Below are 24,981 nucleotides of genomic sequence, written 5' to 3'. Positions count from 1 at the left end.
TCCTTTAACATGATATTGTTGTAGTCCTGGTCCTGGTTCTCCATCTTTATCATGGTATTGTTGTAGTCCTGGTCCTGGTTTTCCTCCTTTAACGTGATATTGTTGTAGTCCTGGTCCATAATTCCGGTCGTGTTCTGATCCAGGTCGCTAATTTCCCGGTCCTGGTTCTCCTCCTTCATCCTGGTCCTGGTCAGACGGGATCTCCTCTTGGAGCTTTTCGGCTCTGGGAAAAGCAGCTGTGGTCCGTTAGCGAGGAGCAGACGAGTGAGTCTGGAGCTGCCGAGAGGAGAGAAACAAGAGAGAGACGACGTGATCTGACGAGGAGCAAAGTATGAAGAACTCAGAGCTGGAGAAGCTCCTCAACCGAGCCGAGCCGAGCCGAGCCGAGCCGTGGCTCTGTAGCATGGATGTATTATATTCTAGATCCGTGCTGTGTCTGTGAAGTGGAAAGCGCCATTTTTTCCTTTGTATTCCCGCGATCTCTCCGACTCTCGCGGTCACATCGCTAAGTCTCCTCCCCTTAGATACCGTTGCTAAGGTGTTGGAGAAGAACAGACTGGGCTGTAACTTCAGAATCATGTGACCCTGTAGAAATGTTGAGGAAGAGTGGGCAACCAGCGTGTTTTGAAAGTTCAAGGTGTCCCAAACAAGTATCCACCGGTTTCCCTCCAAATAAGGCCCCTGGTTTTCTATATTTCCTCCTCCATGTTAAATCAGTCATATCTTATAAGCCAAATTACAAAAACATGAACATTGATGTTCGTTTGCAGTGATAATCCCAGAAAGCAAAGATGACCACACCACCTGCTCCATTTCCTTTTCATTAGTGTTTACAGATCTGTGTTTGTTTGTCAGAGCTTAAATAATATGTTCAGACCATAGACTGTATATAAAAGGTTCAGACACGAACTTCCAGAAATATTCCAATGGGAGAAGTACATCTTCCGTGAGAGCTGGACCAGAGAGAATATTATTGGGACCAATATCTAACATCATGTCCACACCACTCTGTCCATTTTGGATGATAACACTGACATCCAGCACACTGTATCAAGGATCTGTCCTTCTGAAATGGAAACAATACATGTGAAACAAAGGTTTATGCTTATTAACTTTTAGATAACCTGCAGGAAAAGTTGGCTGGTAGGGAAATTGAGTAAAATATAAAGTGTTTACACATTCACACATTTCACCAGTCACACAACACTGTCTGGTTAACCTATTATACTCTGTGATTAGCATCCTAAAAGGTTTGCATGCAGCCCCCAACTTAACACCACACCCTACACTCCTGAACATTCACACCTGCTCCAGAACATTACCACCTCCAAGCACCCCCACCCCCCACTGCTTTGACTATGAATTGATTAGACAATGAGCAGGAGTTTCTTTAGAAAGCAAAGTTGGTCTCTTTGGGTGATGTTCCCATTTATTGTAACAAAAAAGGTTTTTTAACAAAACAGTAGTTGATGTGGATTGAAGCAAAAGCAAAGATCCCTGGCTTTCCTCCAGCTGTCGGTAAGAACTGTGTGAACCCACCACCATCCAACTCAAACTAACCACCCTTCATTTCAGGCAGCTGGGCAGCTGCTGGGTGTTCAGCAAACAAAATGAAAAGGTACTGAACCCTTGTGGTCAAAGTAAAGTACTTGCACAAAACACAAACTAAAGAATGGCTGCTACAGATTTCATGGCTGCAGATGTCGAGGCAATGGGTCTGTCATCATTGAGGCAAGAGATGTTCTTGGTCTTGGGAACCGGGATGATAATGGACTCTTTGAAGCACCTACGTACTGAGCTTTGACAGAGGGAGATGTTGAAATGTAGGTGAAAGCTTGAGCCAAGTTCTTCAACTCCGGTGGGTGCACCGCCACCTGTGTATTTGTAAACAACTCATTCTAAGCTTTTAATCAATAATCAGTTTTAAGAGTTTATAAAGAAAAAAAGTCCAGATTCTCTGATTCCAGCTTCTTCAATGTGAATATTTCTGGTTTCTTTGTTCCTTTATGACAATAAACTGAGTCTCTCTTTGGTTTGTGGACAAAACAAGACATTTGAGGACGTCATCTGGTGGTTTGGGAAACACTGATATTTTTCAACATTTTATTGACCAAACAACTAATCGATTGATCGTTTAAATAATCAACAGATTAATTGATGATGAAAATAACTATTCTGAGAGGACAAACAACGACTTTCCAGTTAACTATTTATTTAATTGGATCATCAAAAGGGTCAGATACAAAAAAACTCTCCTGTTCAGGAAACTGCAGTCTGCAAGCAGTTAGCTGCAATCACCATCCCAAGAGAGCCAGAATTCTCTGTCATCTGCCCAAGACAAAGACGTTACATTGATTTTTAATACTTCACACTATGTGTGTGTAATTAACTCTTATTGGTCAAAACAGGTGGGGAGGTGCTGTGGTTTAGACTTTAGCCCTCCCTTCGTTGGTGCACTCAGGCTGTCACAGGTTGGTCCCATCTTCCCAGCACACAAACCTCTGGACCTGAAAGACAACAGAAACCTCCCTACACTGTTGTATCTTATCTGCCCTAGGTCAGAGAGTGCAGAGCCGTAATTCAGCACAATGTCTCATTCAGTAGGCCTCTCATCCTCTCCCCCCTTCGGCCATGAAGATGTTTACCTCTCTCAGTGGCTGTGTGTATCCTCAACTTGCCTCTGAGTGAACAAACATGTTACTGGTATTTACTGCATTATGAACTAAGCGCAACACAAATCTATAGGGGTTGCTTACAAGTTTCAGTTGTCTTTAAACTCAATGGGTTAGTCAAAAATATAAGACACATAAGAGGTTAGTTAAAACATGAGACTAATCTTTGCTACTCTCTCCATGTGTTAACCCTTCGTACCACAGGGTTAAAGCTTCACTCCCTCACATTCAGTACAAGGACACAACAGGTCAAATACAATTCCAAACATCAAACATAAGACAAGTGTTTCACTCCACTTAGACTTAGGATTTCTGCTCATACTACATGTTACTGCCAAAGCAGTGCAATTTTACCTTCTTCACTTCAGCATCTGATGCGGGTCAGTTTGGTCAATAAATGCTGAACTGCAACTTATGAATTCTAAGAGGTTTCATTACTATCAACAAAAATCTAAACAATACAACACATGAGTGTTGATGAGTGGCTGTTCAACACTGCAACACTAATCTCATTCAGACAAGTATAAGTCAAAATATGTCCTTATACTGATGTTGATATTTTACCCTGCACTTCCTAAATGTTTACATCTTGTTTTAATAACATGGCAGCCAATGCAGTGGACAGTTGAGACGTAGAAGGAGAACAAATTAACTGGTTTCAACGCTAGTGTCATCACAGAACACTCAATGATGCTGCGGTACAGAAGAAGCAGAAGGGGTGGTTTGATGGACAATGACCTGAGTTTACGGATGATGTGGGTTCTCTGCTGGCAGTGTGATCCCGAGGTATCTGAAACTGTCCACAATCTCCACCGGTTGGTTGTCAATGTATATGGGTTCATGATGAGGAGTGGTTTTTCTACGGTTGTCAAAAATGAGTTCTTTGGTTTTGGTGCCATTGAGGAGGAGATGATTGTCCTTGCACCACTGGGAAAAATGGGCAACAGAGTGATTGATGACACTGCCATATTGGCTCTTCTCTCGGACCAGGACTCAGTCACAGCGTACAGAGTATTTGAAGTATTCGGTTATGGGGTATGGGTTGAGACAGTCGTTTGTGTAAAGTGTGTACAAGAACGGATTCAGCAGTACGGTTTCTCTCCGGTGTGGATGCGCTGGTGGACCGTTAATTGTCCGGATTGAGTGAAAGCCTTCCCACACTGCTTGCAGCTGTACGGCCTCTCTCCGGTGTGGATGCGCCGGTGGACCGTTAAGTCTGAGGAGTTAGTGAAAGCCTTCCCACACTGTTCGCAGCTGTACGGCCTCTCTCCGGTGTGGATGCGCCGGTGGACCGCTAACCCATTTGAGTTAGTGAACGCCTTCCCACACTGCTCACAGCTGTACGGTTTCTCTCCGGTGTGGATGCGCTGGTGGGCCGCTAAACCTCCAGATTGAGCGAACGCCTTCCCACACTGCTCACAGCTGTACGGCCTCTCTCCGGTGTGGATGCGCCGGTGGACCGTTAACTCATAGGAGATAGTGAACGCCTTCCCACACTGCTCGCAGCTGTACGGTCTCTCTCTGGTGTGGACGTGCCGGTGGACCGCTAACCCATTGGAGTTAGTGAACCCCTTCCCACACTGCTCACAGCTGTACGGCCTCTCTCCGGTGTGGATGCGCCGGTGGACCACTAAACTACTGGATGTAGTGAACGCCTTCCCACACTGCTCACAGCTGTACGGTTTCTCTCCAGTGTGGATGCGCTGGTGGACCGTTAACTCTCCGGAGCAAGAGAACGCCTTCCCACACTGCTCACAGCTGTACGGCCTCTCTCCGGTGTGGATGCGCCGGTGGACCGTCAACTGTCCGGATCGAGTGAACGCCTTCCCACACTGCTCACAGCTGTACGGTTTCTCTCCGGTGTGGATGTGCCGGTGTTCTGTTAAATGTCCGGGTTGAACGAACGCCTTCCCACACTGCTCACAGCTGTACGGTCTCTCTCCGGTGTGGAGGCGCTGGTGGGCCGTTAAAGTTCTGGGTTGAGTGAATGCCTTTCCACACTGCTCACAGCTGTACGCCGTCTGTCCACATTGGCGCCGCCGGCAGTGAGCGTTCAGATGAAATGAGGTCCTGAACGTGTTCCCACACCCATTACAGCTGTGTGGTTTCTCCTTGGTGTGATCCTGTTTCTATGGCAACAGACAGGAAGAAAGAGAGAATCAATCAATCATCAGGGGTAAAAAAGGTGACAAGATACAGACCTCTGCTCCCCCGGGAAATTTAAAAAAACAACAACTTTAAAGGTGAATTCACTAAGACTAAGGTCCAGATTTAGTCAGGTTTGCACAGCTTTTGCTCTTGTTAAACCTGCACAATCTGTGTTTGGTTTTGAAACATGTGCAGAGGGTCTTCAAAGACAAACAGAGGAGCAGATTGCTCAGCCTATGCAGGTTTAGCATGAGCAAAAGCTGTGCAAACCTTAGTGAATCTGTCCCTACATATCCATCAGATTAACTTTGCAAAAAAGTGGTTTTGGAAATCAATTGTTGAGGCATCCCAAAGGTACCAGCTCAGGCTCAGCCTTACTCAGTCATTCTGAAAACAAAGTGAGAGTGGCGGCGAGCTTACATTAGTTATAGCTGGCTGACAGCTAGCTAATTAGGCTACCTGAACTGGTGAAATTTGACGGAGGTTTAATGCCATGCCTTCCAACTAAATAAAATTTAATACAGACTAGGGGTGTCACAAGCAGCGTGTCAACGTCGTCTTGCGGCCCGGAGCTGAAATCAAACGCACCCCTTCTGCTGCAGTCCCCCCACGAAAGAAAGAGATCATAAATCTCCCATGTAACCGGGTACACATGAGATAGAAGCCCCGTTCACACGTGTAGAAAAAATTGTAAACGTTGACACCCCTAATACAGACTGATTGGTAAAACATTTATTTATTGATGTAAATGTGTTTTCTATACGTAGGCTATGCTCTGAGGCAGCGCTGCTCTTTCTGTCCAATAACACACATGAAGCTTAAAAATGCCATAGGCTACATAAAACATATTAAGATGTTCAAGCAAACGCACATAGTTCAACGCACGTTCAAAACACACACGGCCAGCATCACAACTAGGCATAAAGTCCACTAGCTGATAAAAGGTTTAATATTTTTTCATGTGAGAAAGTTACTGTTAAATCCCCAGTCTGTGGTCAGTTTATTCAGATGTCACCTGTAAGGACGTTTGTTTTAGGAGAAATACAGGGGGAGCAGCGACCGGGGCTAGTAGGCTACATCCATGCTACCGGCTCGTCTCAGAGGCAGTAGCCGGTCTACTGAACCGATAGCCCGGAGCCGACTCCGTCGTCTTCCCGCTAGCTTCTACATCGCGGAGGTGACGTCTTTCCACTTAGGGCTTCCTTCACCTCTGAAACGGGGCAGAGCTCCGTGGGAGACATCTGCCTGACACAGCAACGTAGGGAACCGTGCATGTCCGAAAACGGTGTCGCCGTCGCACCGAATGCACGCGGCCGGATACGCGCCGCTTTAATGAGCGCACATGTCGCTCGTCTACATGGGAGGTAGGCTGTTATCAGTATAATCAGAGACAACCATGAATGAGTTCGCCTCAGTTTCACGTGATTGTCACTGTCAGTCTGTTAGAAAAACATTTTACTGACGCCAGCTGAGACACTTTTGGGGAAAAGGGTTCTATCTTCTATAGGAAGACTCTGTGTCCAGACCGGGGAACATAGAACCCTTTTTCTAAAAAAAGGTCCTATGTTCCCTGCTTTTCCCCAAAAGGACCCGGGGAACATGCAATTTTTGGTCCCATACCTGGAAGTTGAGTTGTGACTTGGCATATTTTTGCCTATTTTTGAGTGAGTTGTGACTTTGAGTGAGAAGTGGAATTGTCCCATTGGTTGGGTTTAGGCAATAAAGAAAGGAGTTGGTTAAGTTTAGTAAAAAGACCAGGTAAAGGCTAGACAGGCCAGATATATAGAGAGTCCAGATAAGTAGAGAGTCAATCGACCAGCAACAGCGGGGAACATAGGACCTTTCTTCAGAAAAAGGGTCCTATGTTCCCCGGTATGTATTGCGACCGGGGAACATAAGACCCTTTTTGGTAAAAACGGGGAACATAGGACCCATTTTCAAAAAGAGGGTCTATAGGGGAACATAGGACCCGGGGAACATAGATACGCTCCCCTACAGGGAGACTGCTCGCGCTGGGTGACCGGGCACATGGTGCTGTGTCTGGGGAAGAGGAGCAGGAAGACCGGGGCCAGTCGCTCCGTGGTGCAGAGAAACCCCGGTCAGGCGCTGAATTCATGGGTTCATGTGTCTGTGGCTGAGCAGCTCAGAGCGGTTACAACTACTTGTAGTTTCTAAGTGGAAGGGGGTAGGGACGAGGCGGGTCGAGGAGGAGCAGGGAAGACGAGGTGATTGGATGGAGGATCCAATCCCCTCGTCAAAAAAAAAACTACTATGCTTAGATTTCTCAAATCTGGATTAGATTATTTTGCAGAGGCTAAATATTCATTACACCGTTTTCTCATCATATAGACCACATTAGACCTGGCCCAGGTCAAAAACCACGGTACCTAGACTCAGGGCTGTAAACTAACGGTCGCCACTCGCCAAATGCGACTAAAATATTCCCCTGGCGACTTAATTTTGGAGGGATACACGCCACTGGGGCGGGTAAGTGTTTGTCCCGAATGGTCGTGCTCTTGCAATAAATTGATTTGTTGTGTGTCACACTGAAGTCTCTCCCCCGACGTCACCGCTGTAGAAAATATTTCTCGAGCGCAGCAATGTGGCGGCATATCCCCGGTGTGACCGAACCAAAGAGGAAAAATACAGAGGAGATAGGTGACAAAGAAGGCGAAACGTCGACGAAAAAAGCAAAAGTGAGAAAGTTCAGTGAGAAGTGGAAGACTGACAGGGAATGGCTTCAGTACGACGACTCGACGGGTGTCATGTTTTGCTCCGTCTGCCGGACACACGCCAAAGAAAAACAGCGCGGAAATTCATTTGTGGTGGGCAACAAAACGATGAAAGTGGAGACCATCCGGGAGCACGAGGGAAGCCGGTGTCACGGTGTCTGTAAATCAGTGGCTCGGGCTCAGTCCGAGCCACTCTTTTCTCAACCCGCTGTTGCTGCCTTGACATGTTTATCGGAGGAGACGAGAGCCAAACTGAGGGCCATGTTTAGGACAGCTCATGCCCTTGTGAAGAAGGGGAGACCGTTCACGGACTACGAGTGGATTTGCGAGTAAGTGAAAAATGTTATTTGTCAATGAAATGATTCTGATTCCCGGTACCCTCATCATATTGTTTACATTAATGTTAAGCTAAGGCCAAGGCTTGCTAAATTAGCTAACGTTACCTAGCTAGCTCTATATTTTAGGCGGCACGGTGGTGCAGTGGTTAGCACTGTCGCCTCACAGCAAGAGGGTTCTGGGTTCGAACCCGCCGGCCGGCTGGGACCCTTCTGTGTGGAGTTTGCATGTTCTCCCCGTGCATGCATGGGTTCTCTCCGGGTACTCCGGCTTCCTCCCACAGTCCAAAGACATGCAGGTTAGGTTAATTGGCGACTCTAAATTGCCCATAGGTGTGAATGAGAGTGTGAATGGTTGTCTGTCTATATATGTTGGCCCTGCGATAGACTGGCGACCTGTCCAGGGTGTACCCCGCCTCTCGCCCAAAGTCAGCTGAGATAGGCTCCAGCTCACCCGTGACCCTAGTGCAGGATAAGCGGTATAGAAAATGAATGAATGAATGAATGTTATGGCTTTTTTTTTCTTGTGATGCTGCAACTGTCAGAGGAGTCCAACAGGCCAAAGCCAGAAAGTACTACTCCACTGCCAGGGAGGCTGTCTTCATCCTCTTCTGTGGATTCCTTCATGACACACTGACACACCTGAGCAGCCTGTCCGTCTCGCTCCAGAGGTCTACCATCACCATCGCCGAGGCTCACAGCTGCTTGAGCGCAACACAGGCAGTCCTCAAAAAGTATAAAACCAGGTATGGTCATTTAAGAAGTAATAGGAAATAAGTGACTCTGAACTTTATTAATAACAATGATTCCAACAAGAGAGGGGTAGAATGTGTGAAGGTTTATTCTGATATGATAGTAAAAATTAGCCTTTTTTTTTCCACCAGAGAAGGGCCCATGCAGGCCGCAGTGACAAAAGCTATGAGGGACAACAACAACAGCTATGAGGGAATTTCACTGACAAGCAGTGACAGCCAGACCCTCGTCGCCTCACGGGTTAAACTGCTTGACAGGCTAGTCGAGAGTATGACCGACAGGTTCCAGGATGTCAGTGTAGGTGTGCTGTGTGCCACTAAGCTCGTCAGCTTTGCCAACTGGCCAGAGTCAGGAGATGCAGCAGCAGGTGTTTTTAAATTAAGTACTACAGCAGAGCACTTAAGTTCAGGGTCATGAAGATTATATTTTAATTTTGAGAAATAAAACATGCATTATGCTTGTTGTAATGTAGACCTATGTGTACAACTCTTCTAGATTTTGGTGACACTGAAGTGGAGACACTGGTGAACCACTTCAGGCCTGTCCTGGAGACCTGTGGCATCCATGCTGAGAACGTGATGGACCAGTGGACTGTCTTGAAGTCCTTCATGTACCAAGAGCCACAGTTCCTGTCACACCCACACGTGTCCTGGGCCACTGTGAACAGGAGCCATCAGCACTCCTGCCCTGACCTGCTGGCTGTCATCGACCTGGTCCTGTCCCTTCCTGCCTCCACTGCGGACTGTGAAAGGGGTTTTAGCACCATGAAGTGAAAAGTGATTGGAGGTCCAGCCTTCTGTCTGACACTCTGTCAGATCTTCTGATCATTCAACTCTGCTCCCCAGACATAAAAGACTTTGATCCGAGGACAGCTATGATGCTGTGGCACGAGAGCTCAGTTAGAAGCAGACGGCCTGACTATATGGATGGTGGTGCAAAGAGGGTGTCTGAGAGGGTGTCTGCTGAAGACAGTGATGAGGAGTTCTGATTAGAGATGCATACTGGATCGGATTGGTCCCATCTGTAGTTCTGATGAGTAATTAATGAGTGTTTCCTTTGTCGCAGTTTTGCACTGTTAAAGTTTTCAATTTGCAATGTTTGAGATGAAATGAATGAAATTCAATTAATAATATTAAAATGTATTTTTAAATAATACTTTGGCCTCTGAGTCTTTTCTAAGCATATTGTCAGGACTGGCTCCTTTTCCTGACAAACAACACGCGGAGAGGGGAAGGTGCCGACAATAATCTTATTTATTTGTAACAACAATCAAAGGTAAACAATCAGTAGTGGAGGATATCAGTGGTGAGTGCGGGTGCATGGATGGATATGTAGGTGTTGTCTGTGCATTAAAACCACGAGGACAGTCGCAGCGGGGGAGCTGCAGGACGCCAGGTCATGAATGGGATGAGAGAGAGGGAGACGGCGATCTCCACCCGGCTTTTAGGAACATAGCCACGCCCCCCCCTACGGCACGCACACCGGAGGCCCATGAGTAATCCTGAGGGAAGGAGAGACAGAGAGCGAGAGGGGCGCCGCACACACACACTCACACATACACACAACAGGCCTGCTGGCACGCAGTAGACCACACGAACTTAGCTCCACCCTTCAGTAGCTCAGTCAGAGGAAAAACAACAGTAGAGAAATTCCGGCAGAAACTTCTATAGTATCCAACTAGACCCAAAAACCGCTGGAGTTCTTTCTTCGTAGTCGGCGGTGGAAACTCAGACACAGCTTGCACCTTAGCCTGAACAGGAACAACATTACCCTGGCCAACCACACGCCCCAAGTAAGTAACAGTGGCTCTAGCAAACTCACATTTGGCTAAATTTACTGTCAACTGGGCCTCAGCCAACCTCTCAAACAACTCTTTCACTCTCTGCAAATGTGAATGCCATGTGTCACTATACACAACCAGATCATCCAAATACACTGAACAGCCCTTTAACCCATGCACAACCCGGTTCATAAGCCGCTGAAAAGTGGCCGGAGCGTTCTTTAAACCAAAGGGCATAACAGTATATGAGTAAAGGCCTGCAGGAGTGACAAATGAAGCAATTTCTCTCGCGCGCTCTGACAAGGGCACCTGCCAATAACCCTTGAGCAGGTCGAACTTGGACACAAACTTGGCAGACCCAACCATGTCTATACAATCGTCCATGCGCGGCAATGGAAATGAATCGGACTTAGTGACAGAATTAACCTTCCTCATATCTGTGCAAAATCGCAGAGTTTTATCTGATTTAGGCACCAAAACACAAGGAGACGCCCAACTGGACGCAGATGGAATGGCAATGTCATTTTTCAGCATGTAATCAATCTCAGTGTTCAAGTGCGTCAGCTTCTCAGGACCCATGCGGTAAAACCGCTGTCTGATTGGCTGCGCTTCCCCCACATCAACATCATGTACAATCCAGGAAGTACGAGAGGGAACATCACCAAAAAGCTGCGGAAATCTACCGATCAGCTCCACCAACTCGACCCGCTGCCCTTCAGACAGATGTGACAAAAGGGACTGCAGATTACACAAAGACTCAGAATTCTTCAACCTACCACTCAACAAACTGTCATCAGGCTCAGGAACGCCGTCTGTCTCCTGCGCCACACTACAGGTGTCCACAGCGAGCGCTGCACCAACGTCACCTTTTACGCACTCACCATGCCCCGAGCGTTGGTAATATGGCTTCAGCAGGTTCACATGATACAACTGGGACGACTTCCTTCGACCTGGTGTAGCAACAAGATAGTTAACATCAGAAATTTTTTCAGACACAGTGTATGGGCCAACAAACTTAGCCTGGAATGGTGACGTGACCAGCGGTGTCAGCGCGAGGACCTGGTCCCCAGGACTATACTCATGACGCACCGTACCCCGGTCATACTGGGCTTTCATTTTCACTTGAGCCTGCCCCAGCTTTTCTTTTGCCAACAGACCCGCCCGAAACAATCTGTGCCGAAAACCATTAACAAAGTCAATCAGGTTTCGGGGCGCCTCGGCAGGAACTAATCCACCCTTCAGCGCTGCCAACGGCCCGCGCACCGAGTGCCCAAAAACCAATTCGTTCGGACTGAAGCCCGTGCTCTCCTGCACGGCTTCTCGCGCTGCCAACATCAACCAGGGGAGCCCCTCCTCCCAGTCCCGATCCAACTCTGTACAGTAAGCGCGCAACAAGGACTTGAGCGTCTGATGGAACCGCTCTAACGCGCCCTGACTTTGCGCATGATACGCAGTGGACTGGTTATGGCTCACCCCCAGCGATTTCAACACTTCCGCAAACATATGCGAGGAAAAATTGGACCCCCGATCACTTTGTATGACCTTGGGTATCCCGAACACTGAAATGAACTGTGCAAGTGCTTTAACAACCGCTTTGGTGGTGATGGTTCGAAGCGGATAAGCCGCTGGGTATCGAGTACACTGACACATGACAGTCAACAAATACTTACACCCCGACTTGGCACTAGGCAACGGCCCCACACAGTCTATTATCAGATACTCAAACGGTTCACTCACCACAGAGATGGGCTGCAACGGTGCCGGTTTTACGCACTGGTTGGGTTTCCCCGTCAGCTGGCAGACGTGACATGTTTTAAAGCAGAACTATGCAGGATTTGGGCTGTAATTATTGTGGCTCAGAGTCACTGTGATGGTTGAGTGACCTGTTATGAGGTGAATGGGGTCTAGGCCAATGCGCTCACCCCCCCCACTGGCTGAAAACCGCACTTGCAAGATCAGTCGTCCGTCTCGGTGTTACAAATCTCGTCAATGGATAGAAGTATCGCGAGAAACTGCTTTACGGCAGTACGAGATAAGAACGCATATGACGTCATGCATGTCACGAATCGTGATTGGTTTGAGTTCGGAAAGTCGGAGGAAACCATGGAAACATGAAATGTTTACTGATGAAGTTCAGCTTGTGGCTAACAGGGAGCTAATGCTAACACAGATACACACACCATGGGTCTTTTATAAGATAATGTAATACATCATGACACACACACACACCTTCGCGTTTTGGAACCTTTATTCCTGTGTGTGTATGTCTGTGTCTTTGTGCCTGTGTGTGGCTGTATTAGCGTTAGCGCCGTGTTAGCATTAGCTCCGTGTTAGCATAGCGTTAGCTCGGTGTTAGCATTAGCTCCGTGTTAGCATTAGCGCCGTGTTAGCGTTAGCTCGGTGTTAGCAGGGCTTAGCAAACAGCAGTAAACACAGCACGTGTAGGGGGGGTGGAGGAGGTGACGGCGGCGAGTTTTTTTTTTTTTTTTTTTACGACAGTGACATGTGCCTCCCAGAACTGTGGGGGAGCTCCGGAGAGGGAAAAAAAGAGAAACCAACGAAGGAGCGAGCTATTTCCGGCCGAGCTGCATAGTTCTGCTTTAATATACGCCGCCACCTCTTTTTTGGCCCGCGGCCAAAAAAAATGTTTAAGCACAGACAGATACGTTTTACGCACCCCAAAGTGACCACTTTCATCATGTGCTGCTCTCAAAACGTGGGAACGAAAATCCTGAGGCACCACCACCTGAAACACAGGCGCTCCCACAACATCCTCATCACAAGGCAACCATTTGCGGACCAACATCCCATCCTGCACAAAATAGCCCTGGGCTACATCACCAACCTGGTGACGCGGCACAACCTGATCCCACAGTGAGGACAACGAAACATCAGATTTCTGAGCCTTAATCCACTCCTCTCTTACCACAAGTGGAGGCAAATCAGGCAGCGCAACCGGTTCCACCGAGGCCGCAGCCTCCGCAGCCTCCGCTGGCACAGACGCACATTTACTCCGAGCGCGCGTCATGGCACAAACAGGAAAAACTTCAAGCGCTGAACTGTCAGACGCCACCGGTTCGGACACCACCACAGGTGGCGGGGGACCACTGGACCAAACCCGACCACCACAAATATCATTTCCCAGAATCATTGACACGCCTGGCAAAGGCAACTCAGGCCACACGCCCACAGAAAACACACCTTTAGCCAGATCACAATCCAACACCACATCATGGCGTGGCACGGGAACGAAGCCAAGCTCCATCCCCCGCATCACAATGAAATCTCCAGACTGCGTATCAGAGGAAAAAGGAAGCACAGACTGCACAATGAAAGAATGTCGGGCCCCTGTGTCACGCAACACTCTCACAGGAACACCTTCAGTACTGCCCACCAAGGACACACGCGCCTTTATGATGAAAGGCTCAAACCCAGACTTGTCACTGACGGTCGCCTCCACCGCCTTTTCCTCTCGCACACTTGCACACAACATAGCAGGAGCTGGGGAAGGCGCAAAATTTTTTCGCCTGAGCAAAGGACACTGGTCCTTCCAATGACCTTCCCCACCACAAAAATTGCACAAGTTTGAACGTCCTGGGCGCACAGAGACAGGCGCGCCACGGGCCGGAACAGGTTTGGAAAAACGGCTGCGCGTAAACCTACTGTCATCCACTGCGCGCTCGCGCCCCTCAGCAAAACCAGACTTGTGCGTCAGCAAGAAATCATCAGCCAATTCAGCTGCTTTAAGCGCAGTAGCTGGCCCTCTTTCATTTAAGTAGGCGGCTACGCGCTGAGGAACAACATTTTTAAACTGCTCCTTGATTACCAGTTCACACAGACCATCAAATGAATTCACTTTTTCCGCGGAACACCAGCGGTGAAAATGAGTGGTCAAATCGCGCACAAACTCCACATTAGTTTGTTTATCAACCTTCACCCACTGTCTAAACCTCTGGCGATATGCCTCTGGAACGAGCTCATATGCCTTGAGGACGGCTGACTTCACCATGTCATAAGTCAAACCCTCCTGCGCGCACACAGCCGAGTAAGCCTCCTGCGCCTTACCCGTGAGGACGCACTGCAGCAGGAGAACCCTATCAACATCTGACCACTGCCTGGCATCTGCCACGCGCTCAAACAACGTGAAAAAAGGATCTCGCTCATTAAATTTAGGCACAAGGCGCAGACTCGCCGTCAAGTCTCTGCCCTCACGCTCAGCCACAGACCCAGACGCGCCAGAATCCCTCTCATTTCGGTCCAAAACCCTCAGCTTTGTCCGCTCCACCTCTAACTGCAACTCCAAGAGGTCTTTCTGCCATCCTGCTCTTTCCCTCTCTCCCCGCTGCATCTCTAACTGCAACTCCAAGTTGTCTTTCTGCCATCCTGCTCTTTCCCTCTCTTGCGCAAACGTGAGCCTCTCAGCCTGCTCAACCAGCGCCGCAGCCCCCGGCTCTCTCTTTGATCCAGCTGGCTCAACCCCTGGCCCTTTCGGAAACACACCTCTTTCAAACAATGTCAACAACACAAACACCTTCAACTCATCCTTCAGGATTCCCTCTTCCAACTCAATCGCATAATGTTCCGCAATTTCAAGCAACTCCTCTTTCTTACATGATTCCAAAAACACCGCAGAGGGCGCATCATAGAAAACTGACAAATCACTCATATTCACCTTAGAGCCGGATCCACACCGCTATGCGCACTTAAGCAGACAATGCCCCCCAGAGCGTTCTCCTCACTGCCTATCCAGAATCTAACTAAACTCAACCCTGGTCTTCATGTGGTTCTGCAGCGGGCTGATTAAGCACAAAACCAGCGGGGACCACCAGCGGCGACCCCACGGAGTGCCCCCGAGATGATTGCTCGCGCAACCAACGCTAGCCGCTCCCCACAACACTACTGACAAAAAAAACAAACAGACACAATCCCAAAGGAGACGTGTCCTTCACCTAACGGGAACCCCCAGGAAAAATGCACATCCAGTGTATCACCTACCCTTCACAGGTGAACCAAGACTCGAACGAGCCCCCATTTGTCAGGACTGGCTCCTTTTCCTGACAAACAACACGCGGAGAGGGGAAGGTGCCGACAATAATCTTATTTATTTGTAACAACAATCAAAGGTAAACAATCAGTAGTGGAGGATATCAGTGGTGAGTGCGGGTGCATGGATGGATATGTAGGTGTTGTCTGTGCATTAAAACCACGAGGACAGTCGCAGCGGGGGAGCTGCAGGACGCCAGGTCATGAATGGGATGAGAGAGAGGGAGACGGCGATCTCCACCCGGCTTTTAGGAACATAGCCACGCCCCCCCCCTACGGCACGCACACCGGAGGCCCATGAGTAATCCTGAGGGAAGGAGAGACAGAGAGCGAGAGGGGCGCCGCACACACACACTCACACATACACACAACCACTTGGGGTTGTCACAATATACTGCTATATAATACTGTTATGTCATTGAAAAGTACCGAAACAGATGTATATGCAACAAAAAGAGGCAATTTATTATTTGGCCGGTAAAAAATTTACTTGGCCGGTAGATTTTTTCATCTACCGGTCCCCTTGGCAGGTGAGCCAAAAAGTTGGTTTACAGCCCTGCCTAGACTTCTCAAATCTGGCCTAGATCATAATGAATGTTTAGCCTCTTTAGGATAATCTAATCCAGCTTTGAGAAGTAGTGGTTTTTGATCTGGACCTGGTCTAATGAGGACTGTAGGTATCAAACAAAAACAGTGAAATCTCCCCTTTAGCATTTAAATAAAATAAACGTTTAACAAATACAATAGCGGGTGTCACGTGAAGTTAATGTCTTACGTAAAATGTCTAAAATGTTTTTTACATCAAGAAGTGTCACAAAAAACAGACCATCAGTGTACAAACAGAAACAGTCGCACTGCATGTTACGTTAATTTCCTCTTAACGTTCCCCTTAAGTGCCAAATCGGAGGCTGACCACAAAATATACAGAAACACAGACCTGTGGACCGGAACCGGATGGACCGGAGGGCTCGTTGTCCTGGTGGATCGCGTCCTGCTCTATATCCTGGTTCTCCTCCTTTATCATGATATTGTTGTAGTCCTGGTGCTGATCCTCCTTTATCATGATATTGTTGTAGTCCTGGTCCTGATCCTCCTCCTTTAACATGATATTGTTGTAGTCCTGGTCCTGGTTTTCCTCCTTTAACATGATATTGTTGTAGTCCTGGTCCTGGTTCTCCTCCTTTAACATGATATTGTAGTAGTCCTGGTCCTGGTTCTCCTCCTTTATCATGATAGTGTTGTAGTCCTGGTCCTGGTTCTCCTCCTTTAACATGGTATTGTTGTAGTCCTGGTCCTGGTTCTCCTCCTTTAACATGGTATTGTTGTAGTCCTGGCCCTGGTTCTCCTCCTTTAACATGGTATTGTTGTAGTCCTGGTCCTGGTTCTCCTCCTTTATCATGGTATTGTTGTAGTCCTGGTCCTGGTTCTGCTCCAAAATTCCGGTCGTGTTCTGATCCAGGTCGCTAATTTCCCGGTCCTGGTTCTCCTCCTTCATCCTGGTCCTGGTCAGACGGGATCTCCTCTTGGAGCTTTTCGGCTCTGGGAAAAGCAGCTGTGGTCCGTTAGCGAGGAGCAGACGAGTGAGTCTGGAGCTGCCGAGAGGAGAGAAACAAGAGAGAGACGACGTGATCTGACGAGGAGCAAAGTATGAAGAACTCAGAGCTGGAGAAGCTCCTCAACCGAGCCGAGCCGAGCCGAGCCGTGGCTCTGTAGCATGGATGTATTATATTCTAGATCCGTGCTGTGTCTGTGTAGTGGAAAGCGCCATTTTTCCTTTGTATTCCCGCGATCTCTCCGACTCTCGCGGTCACATCGCCAAGTCTCCTCCCCTTAGATACCGTTGCTAAGGTGTTGGAGAAGAACAGACTGGGCTGTAACTTCAGAATCATGTGACCCTGTAGAAATGTTGAGGAAGAGTGGGCAACCAGCGTGTTTTGAAAGTTCAAGGTGTCCCAAACAAGTATCCACCGGTTTCCCTCCAAATAAGGCCCCTGGTTTTCTATATTTCCTCCTCCAAGTTAACTCAGTCATATTTTAAACATAGTAATTCATTACAAAACATAGCCTATGTCAGTTTGCAGTGATAATCCCAGAAAGCAAAGATGACCACACCACCTGCTCAATTTCCTTTACATTAGTGTTTACAGATCTGTGTTTGTTTGTCAGAGCTTAAATAATATGTTCAGACCATAGACTGTATATAAAAGGTTCAGACACAAACTTCCAGAAGTATTCCAATGGTGTATGGAGGGAAAGTACATCTTCTGTGAGAGCTGGACCAGAGAGAATATTATTGGGACCAATATCTAACATCATGTCCACACCACTCTATCCATTTTGGATGATAACACTCACATCCAGCACACTGTATCAATGATCTGTCCTTCTGAAATTGAAACAATACATGTGAAACAAAGGTTTATGCTTATTAACTTTTAGATAACCTGCAGGAAAAGTTGGGGTGGTAGGGAAATTGAGTAAAATATGAAGTGTTTACACATTCACACATTTCACCAGTCACACAACACTGTCTGGTTAACCTATTATACTCCATGATTAGCATCCTAAAAGGTTTGCATGCAGCCCCCAACTTACCACCACACCCTACACTCCTGAACATTCACACCTGCTGCAGAACATTACCACCTCCAAGCACCCCCACCCCCCACTGCTTTGACTATGAATTGATTAGACAATGAGCAGGAGTTTCTTTAGAAAGCAAAGTTGGTCTCTTTGGGTGATGTTCCCATGTATTGTAACAAAAAAGGTTTTTAACAAAACAGTAGTTGATGTGGATTGAAGCAAAAGCAAAGATCCCTGGCTTTCCTCCGGCTGTGAACCCACCACCATCCAACTCAAACTAACCACCCTTCATTTCAGGCAGCTGGGCAGCTGCTGGGTGTTCAGCAAACAAAACTAGAAAAAACATTTCCAAGAATGGAAATGGTGTGAATGCTGAAAGCAATGCTGAATGAGCTTAAGAAATTGTTGAAACAATGCTGAATGAGCTGAAGAAAGAAAGAAAGAAAGAAAGAAAGAAGAAGAAAAGGACAGAAGGAAAGAAAGAATATGGGAAGGGTAGATGGAGAAAGAAAGAAAGAAAAAAAAGAAAGAAAGAAAGAAAGAAAGAAAGAAGACACAGAGAGAAGGGTAGATAGAGAAAGAAAAAGGTAAGAAAAACAGAATAATAGAAGATAAAGAGAATAGAGAATGAATGAAAGAGACAGATGGGTAGTAAGAAAGAAGGAAAGAAATTGGGGTGGATAAATGAAAGAGAGAGGTATACAGTAAGCGGTAGAAAGAAAGAAAGAAAGAAAGAAAGAAAGAAAGAAAGAAAGAAAGGGAGTAGAAACAAAGAAAGAGAAAAGGAGTAGAAAGAAAGACAGAACAAAAGAAAGAAACAAAGAAGTAAAAAGAAATGGGGTAAAAGAAAGAAAGAAAGAAAGAAAGAAAGAAAGACAGAAAGAAAGAAAGAAAGAAAGAAAGAAGAAAAAGAGAGAGGGGGATGATAGATAGAAAGAGGTAGATGGATGGATGGATAGAGAGGGAAAGATAGAAAGAAGTTATGTAAAATACAAATGAAGGAGTAAAAGAAAGAAAGAAAAAGAGAGAAAAAAAAGACAAAGGGTTTGAAGATAGATAGATAGATAGATAGATAGATAGATAGATAGATAGATAGATAGATAGATAGATAGATAGATAGATAGATAGATAGATAGATAGATAGATAGATAGATAGATAGATAGATAGGACACATGTTAAAAGCTGCATCCTATGTCCTGGCTCCACCTGTAATTGTACTACTATTAATAGAGTTGGAAAGACTAAACGTCTGAACTTAAATTCATGAGAAAAATATAAATTGTTGGAGAGTTTAGAGTTTAGAGAGTTTATTTATTTAGCACACAAATTTCAATGGTGCAAGGAGGGAACGAAGCCGGTTGGCTTGTACATAGGTTCCACCCCTATAACAAATTACAACAAGACAAATTTCAATGGCTAACAAATAAACAGATGTTTACATCAAAAGTATAAAATCATTGAGAGGCTGATGAATGTGAGCTGAAAACCTGTGTGTGTGTCTGGGTGTGTGAGTCTGATGGTCTCTCTGTCTGCGTGTACATGTGCAGAAAGTAAAACTGTTAAGCGCCACAGAACTCCTCTCTAATGATCTGATTGATTAGACTTGCGTGGCAGCCTGCCCTCAGAAGTTACCATGGCGACTCAACTAACTGCTTACATTTTACTGTGTGGAACAGTGTTGTGTTTGTGTGTTTGTTTGTTTGTGTATGTGTGCATGTGTGACTGTGTGTGAGTGTCTGTGTGTGTCTGTCTGTGTGAGTGTGATGCCTGTGTTTGTGCGTGGACATCCTCTGTCAGTCTGGTTTATCATGTGTGTGTGTGGGGCTGTGTTTAAAAACATCTTAACGAGCGGCCAGGCTGCACCTGCACTGTTCTATTTATAGACTTTGATAACGAGCTGGCCACTACAGCTGGACCAACTGCACACAGAGCAGAGCAGAGCAGAGAGATTTGAGCTCGGAGCAGCTTCCGAAAACAGCCCATAAAAAGAGAACCATACCTCTTATCAGAATGTGGCCATGACTACTGGGGCAAGGAGACCTTCCTGAGCACATTGATGTGCATTAAATGTTGGTAGGGCAAAAACTTTTCTCAGGGTCGCAAGGTAGAAAAGGGGGGCATTTCTGCTTTTCTAAAAAAAATCAGCTCCTACTTTTATATTGAAGTGGATGAGCCACTGGAGCGGGTCTAGCTGCACAATTAGGCTCATAGAGACAATTCTGTAAGTCTGTCTGCTGTTTTGAACACATCAAATGAGACACGACAAGTGTGGCTACAAACCGGTGAGGAAATCATGTGTCTAGAGTTTAATTTGTGGCCGTGCTGGCAATTTATCCAGAAAAAATCCTGAATGTTTTTTCAATCCCTCTCACTCTAACGATGATGTCACTCACTCTGACCCAACCCCATACACACTCATTGAAAAGTGTGAAATTTGTCAGAAATCCTCATGTGCTTTTAAAGGATTTATCTCAAAAACGGTACAAGCTATGAAAAAGTTGTACATACAGGATGAATACATTAGAAGTTTGTCTACAGCTCAGAATTTGAATGAAGTCTCTAGCTGAAAGTATGTGGACGCTTTAAAGGCTGAAAGAAGTAAGAAGATTTGAAGAGTTTCAAGACTGTTCCAATGCATTCTCTATGGGGAAAAAAAAATCAGAAATAGTTGAATATTGCAAAAAGTATGAATAGTTGAAAAGAGAAAAGACATAGCACACCTGTCCCGAAAAGGCTGAACATTTTGATATTTGAATTGTTGAAATAGCACAAAGTATGAAGGACTAGTTACATGACGAAGAAAGGCAGAAAATGGCCGAACCGAATTAATAAGGAAGAAAAAATCCACACAACAGCTGGTCACTGGTCCCAACGGCTGGTGGGACCAGTGCCCGGTGCGATTGCCCGCGGCCCTAACTAAACAGGGGAACACAGAGAACATAACACATATTGTCCCATAATATTCTCTCTGGTCCAGCTCTCACAGAAGATACTTTCCCCCTATACACCATTGGAATACTTCTGGAAGTTTGTGTCTGAACGTATTATTTAAGCTCTGACAAACAAACTTCACTAGGTGGCATAGTGCCAGTCATTTGTTTGTGTCTAATAGAGTTCCAACCTGTGAGCCACTCTTAAGACAGTTGATGTGGTAGTTTTATGTGTCGCCTAGACAAATCAGACAATGTATGACTATATAGAGAGATAAAGATTAGTAATCATATGTTAGAATAAATCTATATACTCATATAGTAGAGAGATAAAGATTATTAATAATACATTAGAATACATCCAGTTAGATAAACTCACAAATTAACTTATTGTATAGACTATGATGACTAGATAGCTTGATAGATATTTATTTTATATAATAAGGGGTGGGAGTAAATAAGTTTTACTTCTTCCCACTCCTTTTCGGATATGAAAAACATGCAAACAAACAAAAATCAAATTATTTTTATTTTCAATTATTTTATTTTATTTTTGCTCATGTGTTGACTTTGCAAAGTTTTATTTGTTATGTCTGTCCTTTCTGTATTATGTTTTATTCTCTTTTAACATGTCCGAAATAAACTAGAACTAACTAACATAATTGAGGCCCTATAAGCCCATTGAAAAGCTGCTACCGATTCCTGTGGCATTGGTGCAATAGCCTGTATATTTTATGAAATGCACACTCCTTTTGTATTTTTGTACTTTCTTTTATTTTTGTACTATTTATACTGTATGATTTGTAATATGGACCTGTGTCTGAAATAAAGTTTAGGTATATATAAAAACTCAGATCTGGTGAGTGGTGAGTTCATCTTTGCTTTCTGGGATTATCACTGCAAACGAACATCAAAGTTCATGTTTTTGTAATAGTAAATGATTATGTTTAAAATATGACAGAGTTAACTTGGAGGAGGAAATATAGAAAACCAGGGGCCTTATTTGGAGGGAAACCGGTGGATACTTGTTTGGGACACCTTGAACTTTCAAAACACGCTGGTTGCCCACTCTTCCTCAACATTTCTACAGGGTCACATGATTCTGAAGTTACAGCCCAGTCTGTTCTTCTCCGACACCTTAGCAACGGTATCTAAGGGGAGGAGACTTGGCGATGTGACCGCGAGAGTCGGAGAGATCGCGGGAATACAAAGGAAAAAATGGCGCTTTCCACTACACAGACACAGCACGGATCTAGAATATAATACATCCATGCTACAGAGCCACGGCTCGGCTCGGCTCGGCTCGGTTGAGGAGCTTCTCCAGCTCTGAGTTCTTCATACTTTGCTCCTCGTCAGATCACGTCGTCTCTCTCTTGTTTCTCTCCTCTCGGCAGCTCCAGACTCACTCGTCTGCTCCTCGCTAACGGACCACAGCTGCTTTTCCCAGAGCCGAAAAGCTCCAAGAGGAGATCCCGTCTGACCAGGACCAGGATGAAGGAGGAGAACCAGGACCGGGAAATTAGCGACCTGGATCAGAACACGACCGGAATTATGGAGCAGAACCAGGACCAGGACTACAACAATACCATGTTAAAGGAGGAGAACCAGGACCAGGACTACAACATTTTAAAGGAGGAGGACCAGGACTACAACAATACCATGTTAAAGGAGGAAAACCAGGACCAGGACTACAACATGTTAAAGGAGGAGAACCAGGACCAGGACTACAACAATATCATGATAAAGGAGCAGAATCAGGACCAGGACTACAACAATACCATGTTAAAGGAGGAAAACCAGGACCAGGACTACAACAATATCACGTTAAAGGAGGAGAACCAGGACCAGGACTACAACAATATCACGTTAAAGGAGGAGAACCAGGACCAGGACTACAACAATACCATGTTAAAGGAGGAGAACCAGGACCAGGACTACAACAATATCACGTTAAAGGAGGAGAACCAGGACCAGGACTACAACAATATCACGTTAAAGGAGGAGAACCAGGACCAGGACTACAACATGTTAAAGGAGGAGGACCAGGACCAGGACTACAACAATATCATGATAAAGGAGGAGAATCAGGACCAGGACTACAACAATACCATGTTAAAGGAGGAAAACCAGGACCAGGACTACAACAATATCACGTTAAAGGAGGAGAACCAGGAGCAGGACTACAACAATATCATGTTAAAGGAGGAGAATCAGGACCAGGACTACAACAATACCATGTTAAAGGAGGAGAACCAGGACCAGGACTACAACAATATCATGTTAAAGGAGGAGAACCAGGACCAGGACTACAACAATATCACGTTAAAGGAGGAGGACCAGGACCAGGACTACAACAATATCACGTTAAAGGAGGAGAACCAGGACCAGGACTACAACAATATCACGTTAAAGGAGGAGAACCAGGACCAGGACTACAACATGTTAAAGGAGGAGGACCAGGACCAGGACTACAACAATACCATGTTAAAGGAGGAAAACCAGGACCAGGACTACAACAATACCATGTTAAAGGAGGAAAACCAGGACCAGGACTACAACAATATCATGTTAAAGGAGGAAAACCAGGACCAGGACTACAACAATATCATGTTAAAGGAGGAGAACCAGGACCAGGACTACAACAATACCATGTTAAAGGAGGAAAACCAGGACCAGGACTACAACAATACCATGTTAAAGGAGGAAAACCAGGACCAGGACTACAACAATACCATGTTAAAGGAGGAAAACCAGGACCAGGACTACAACAATACCATGTTAAAGGAGCAGAACCAGGACTACAACAATATCACGTTAAAGGAGGAGAACCAGGACCAGGACTACAACAATCCACAGGTCTGTGTTTCTGTATATTTTGTGGTTAGCCTCCGATTTGGCACTTAAGGGGAAAGTTAAGAGGAAATTAACGTATCATGCAGAGCGACTGTTTCTGTTTGTACACTGATGGTCTGTTTTTTGTGACACTTAAGCAATATCACACGAGAGGGAGTGCTGTTGTACTGTATATCAGCACAGCTGTGATTCGGTCGTAGGCACGAGGCCGCAGGCCGAGTGCCCCAGATAATCACACCGTGCTGATATACAGTACAACAGCACGACCTCAGTGTGATATTGCTTTTATACAACAGTGCTACGAGCGCATTTTTAGAACAGTAATAAACTACAAGAGATCATGATTTGTTTGTTTATTTAATCATTTATTTAGCTCCGCCAACAGAAATAGTTCTGCAACTGGAAGGGAGACAAGGCTGTTGCCAGGCAACACATAAACATTTCATACTAGCTTGCTACTAGCTACTAGGTTTTCCACCGAGCTGCTTCCAGTGCTGGTTCTGGTTCTGAGCCCGTGTCTGATTAGCACCGCAGCAACATGACCAGCATGAAGACATACAGAGACGTTATCGATACCGTATTACATTTGTTTATCATCTATGTAATCAATATAAACACAGTTGAAGCTAAGTAGCTGAGCTACGTGGCTAACAACAGCTAATGCTAATATCAAAACACATCACCGTCAAAACGTAGTTGCCCCCGCGGCGATTTTTTCCCCAGCCGGGTTTAGTAGAGATTTATCGCCAATTAGACGGACCAGGTCAGGTCCAGGTTTTAATGTTCAGGTCCGTTTATAACTGTAGCAGCAGCAGCAGCAACAGAGAGATGGGGCAGCTCCTGTATGGGGAGCGTGGCTCTGACTTAGCTCCTGTCCAGCTGAACAGCGGAGTGATTATGTCTGTGAAAAGTCCCAGTGCTGTTATACTGTATATCAGCACTATGGAATGTCTCGTTGTCCAATCAAATTGCTCGGTTGGGACCGGTCGGAACTAACTGTTGTATAATTCTTGATAAAAACATTTTAGGTAAGACATTAACTTTACTTGACACCCGCTGTTGTATTTGTTAAACGTTTATTTTATTTGTGAAAATGCTAAAGGGGAGATTTCACTGTTTTTGTTTGATACCTACAGACCTCATTAGACCAG

The 24,981-nt window shown here is 45.8% G+C and overlaps 1 protein-coding gene across 1 annotated transcript in view; it reads right to left on the bottom strand.

Annotated features, from left to right (window-relative positions):
• Nucleotides 1-24,981, bottom strand: part of LOC146968286 (uncharacterized) — a 189,514-nt gene that overhangs the window by 76,905 nt on the left and 87,628 nt on the right. The window contains 2 exon segments of the mRNA XM_085760485.1: nt 981-986; nt 3,765-4,693. Of these exon segments, the coding sequence (XP_085616611.1) occupies nt 981-986; nt 3,765-4,693 (935 nt within the window).

Source organism: Trachurus japonicus, chromosome 18, assembly GCF_045865225.1.
Source record: "Trachurus japonicus isolate A0001 chromosome 18, Traja_1.0".
In the NCBI taxonomy this organism is placed as follows: Eukaryota; Metazoa; Chordata; class Actinopteri; order Carangiformes; family Carangidae; genus Trachurus; species Trachurus japonicus.
The sequence above is the reverse complement of the archived record's forward strand: the minus strand, read 5'-3'. Positions and strand labels throughout refer to the sequence as shown.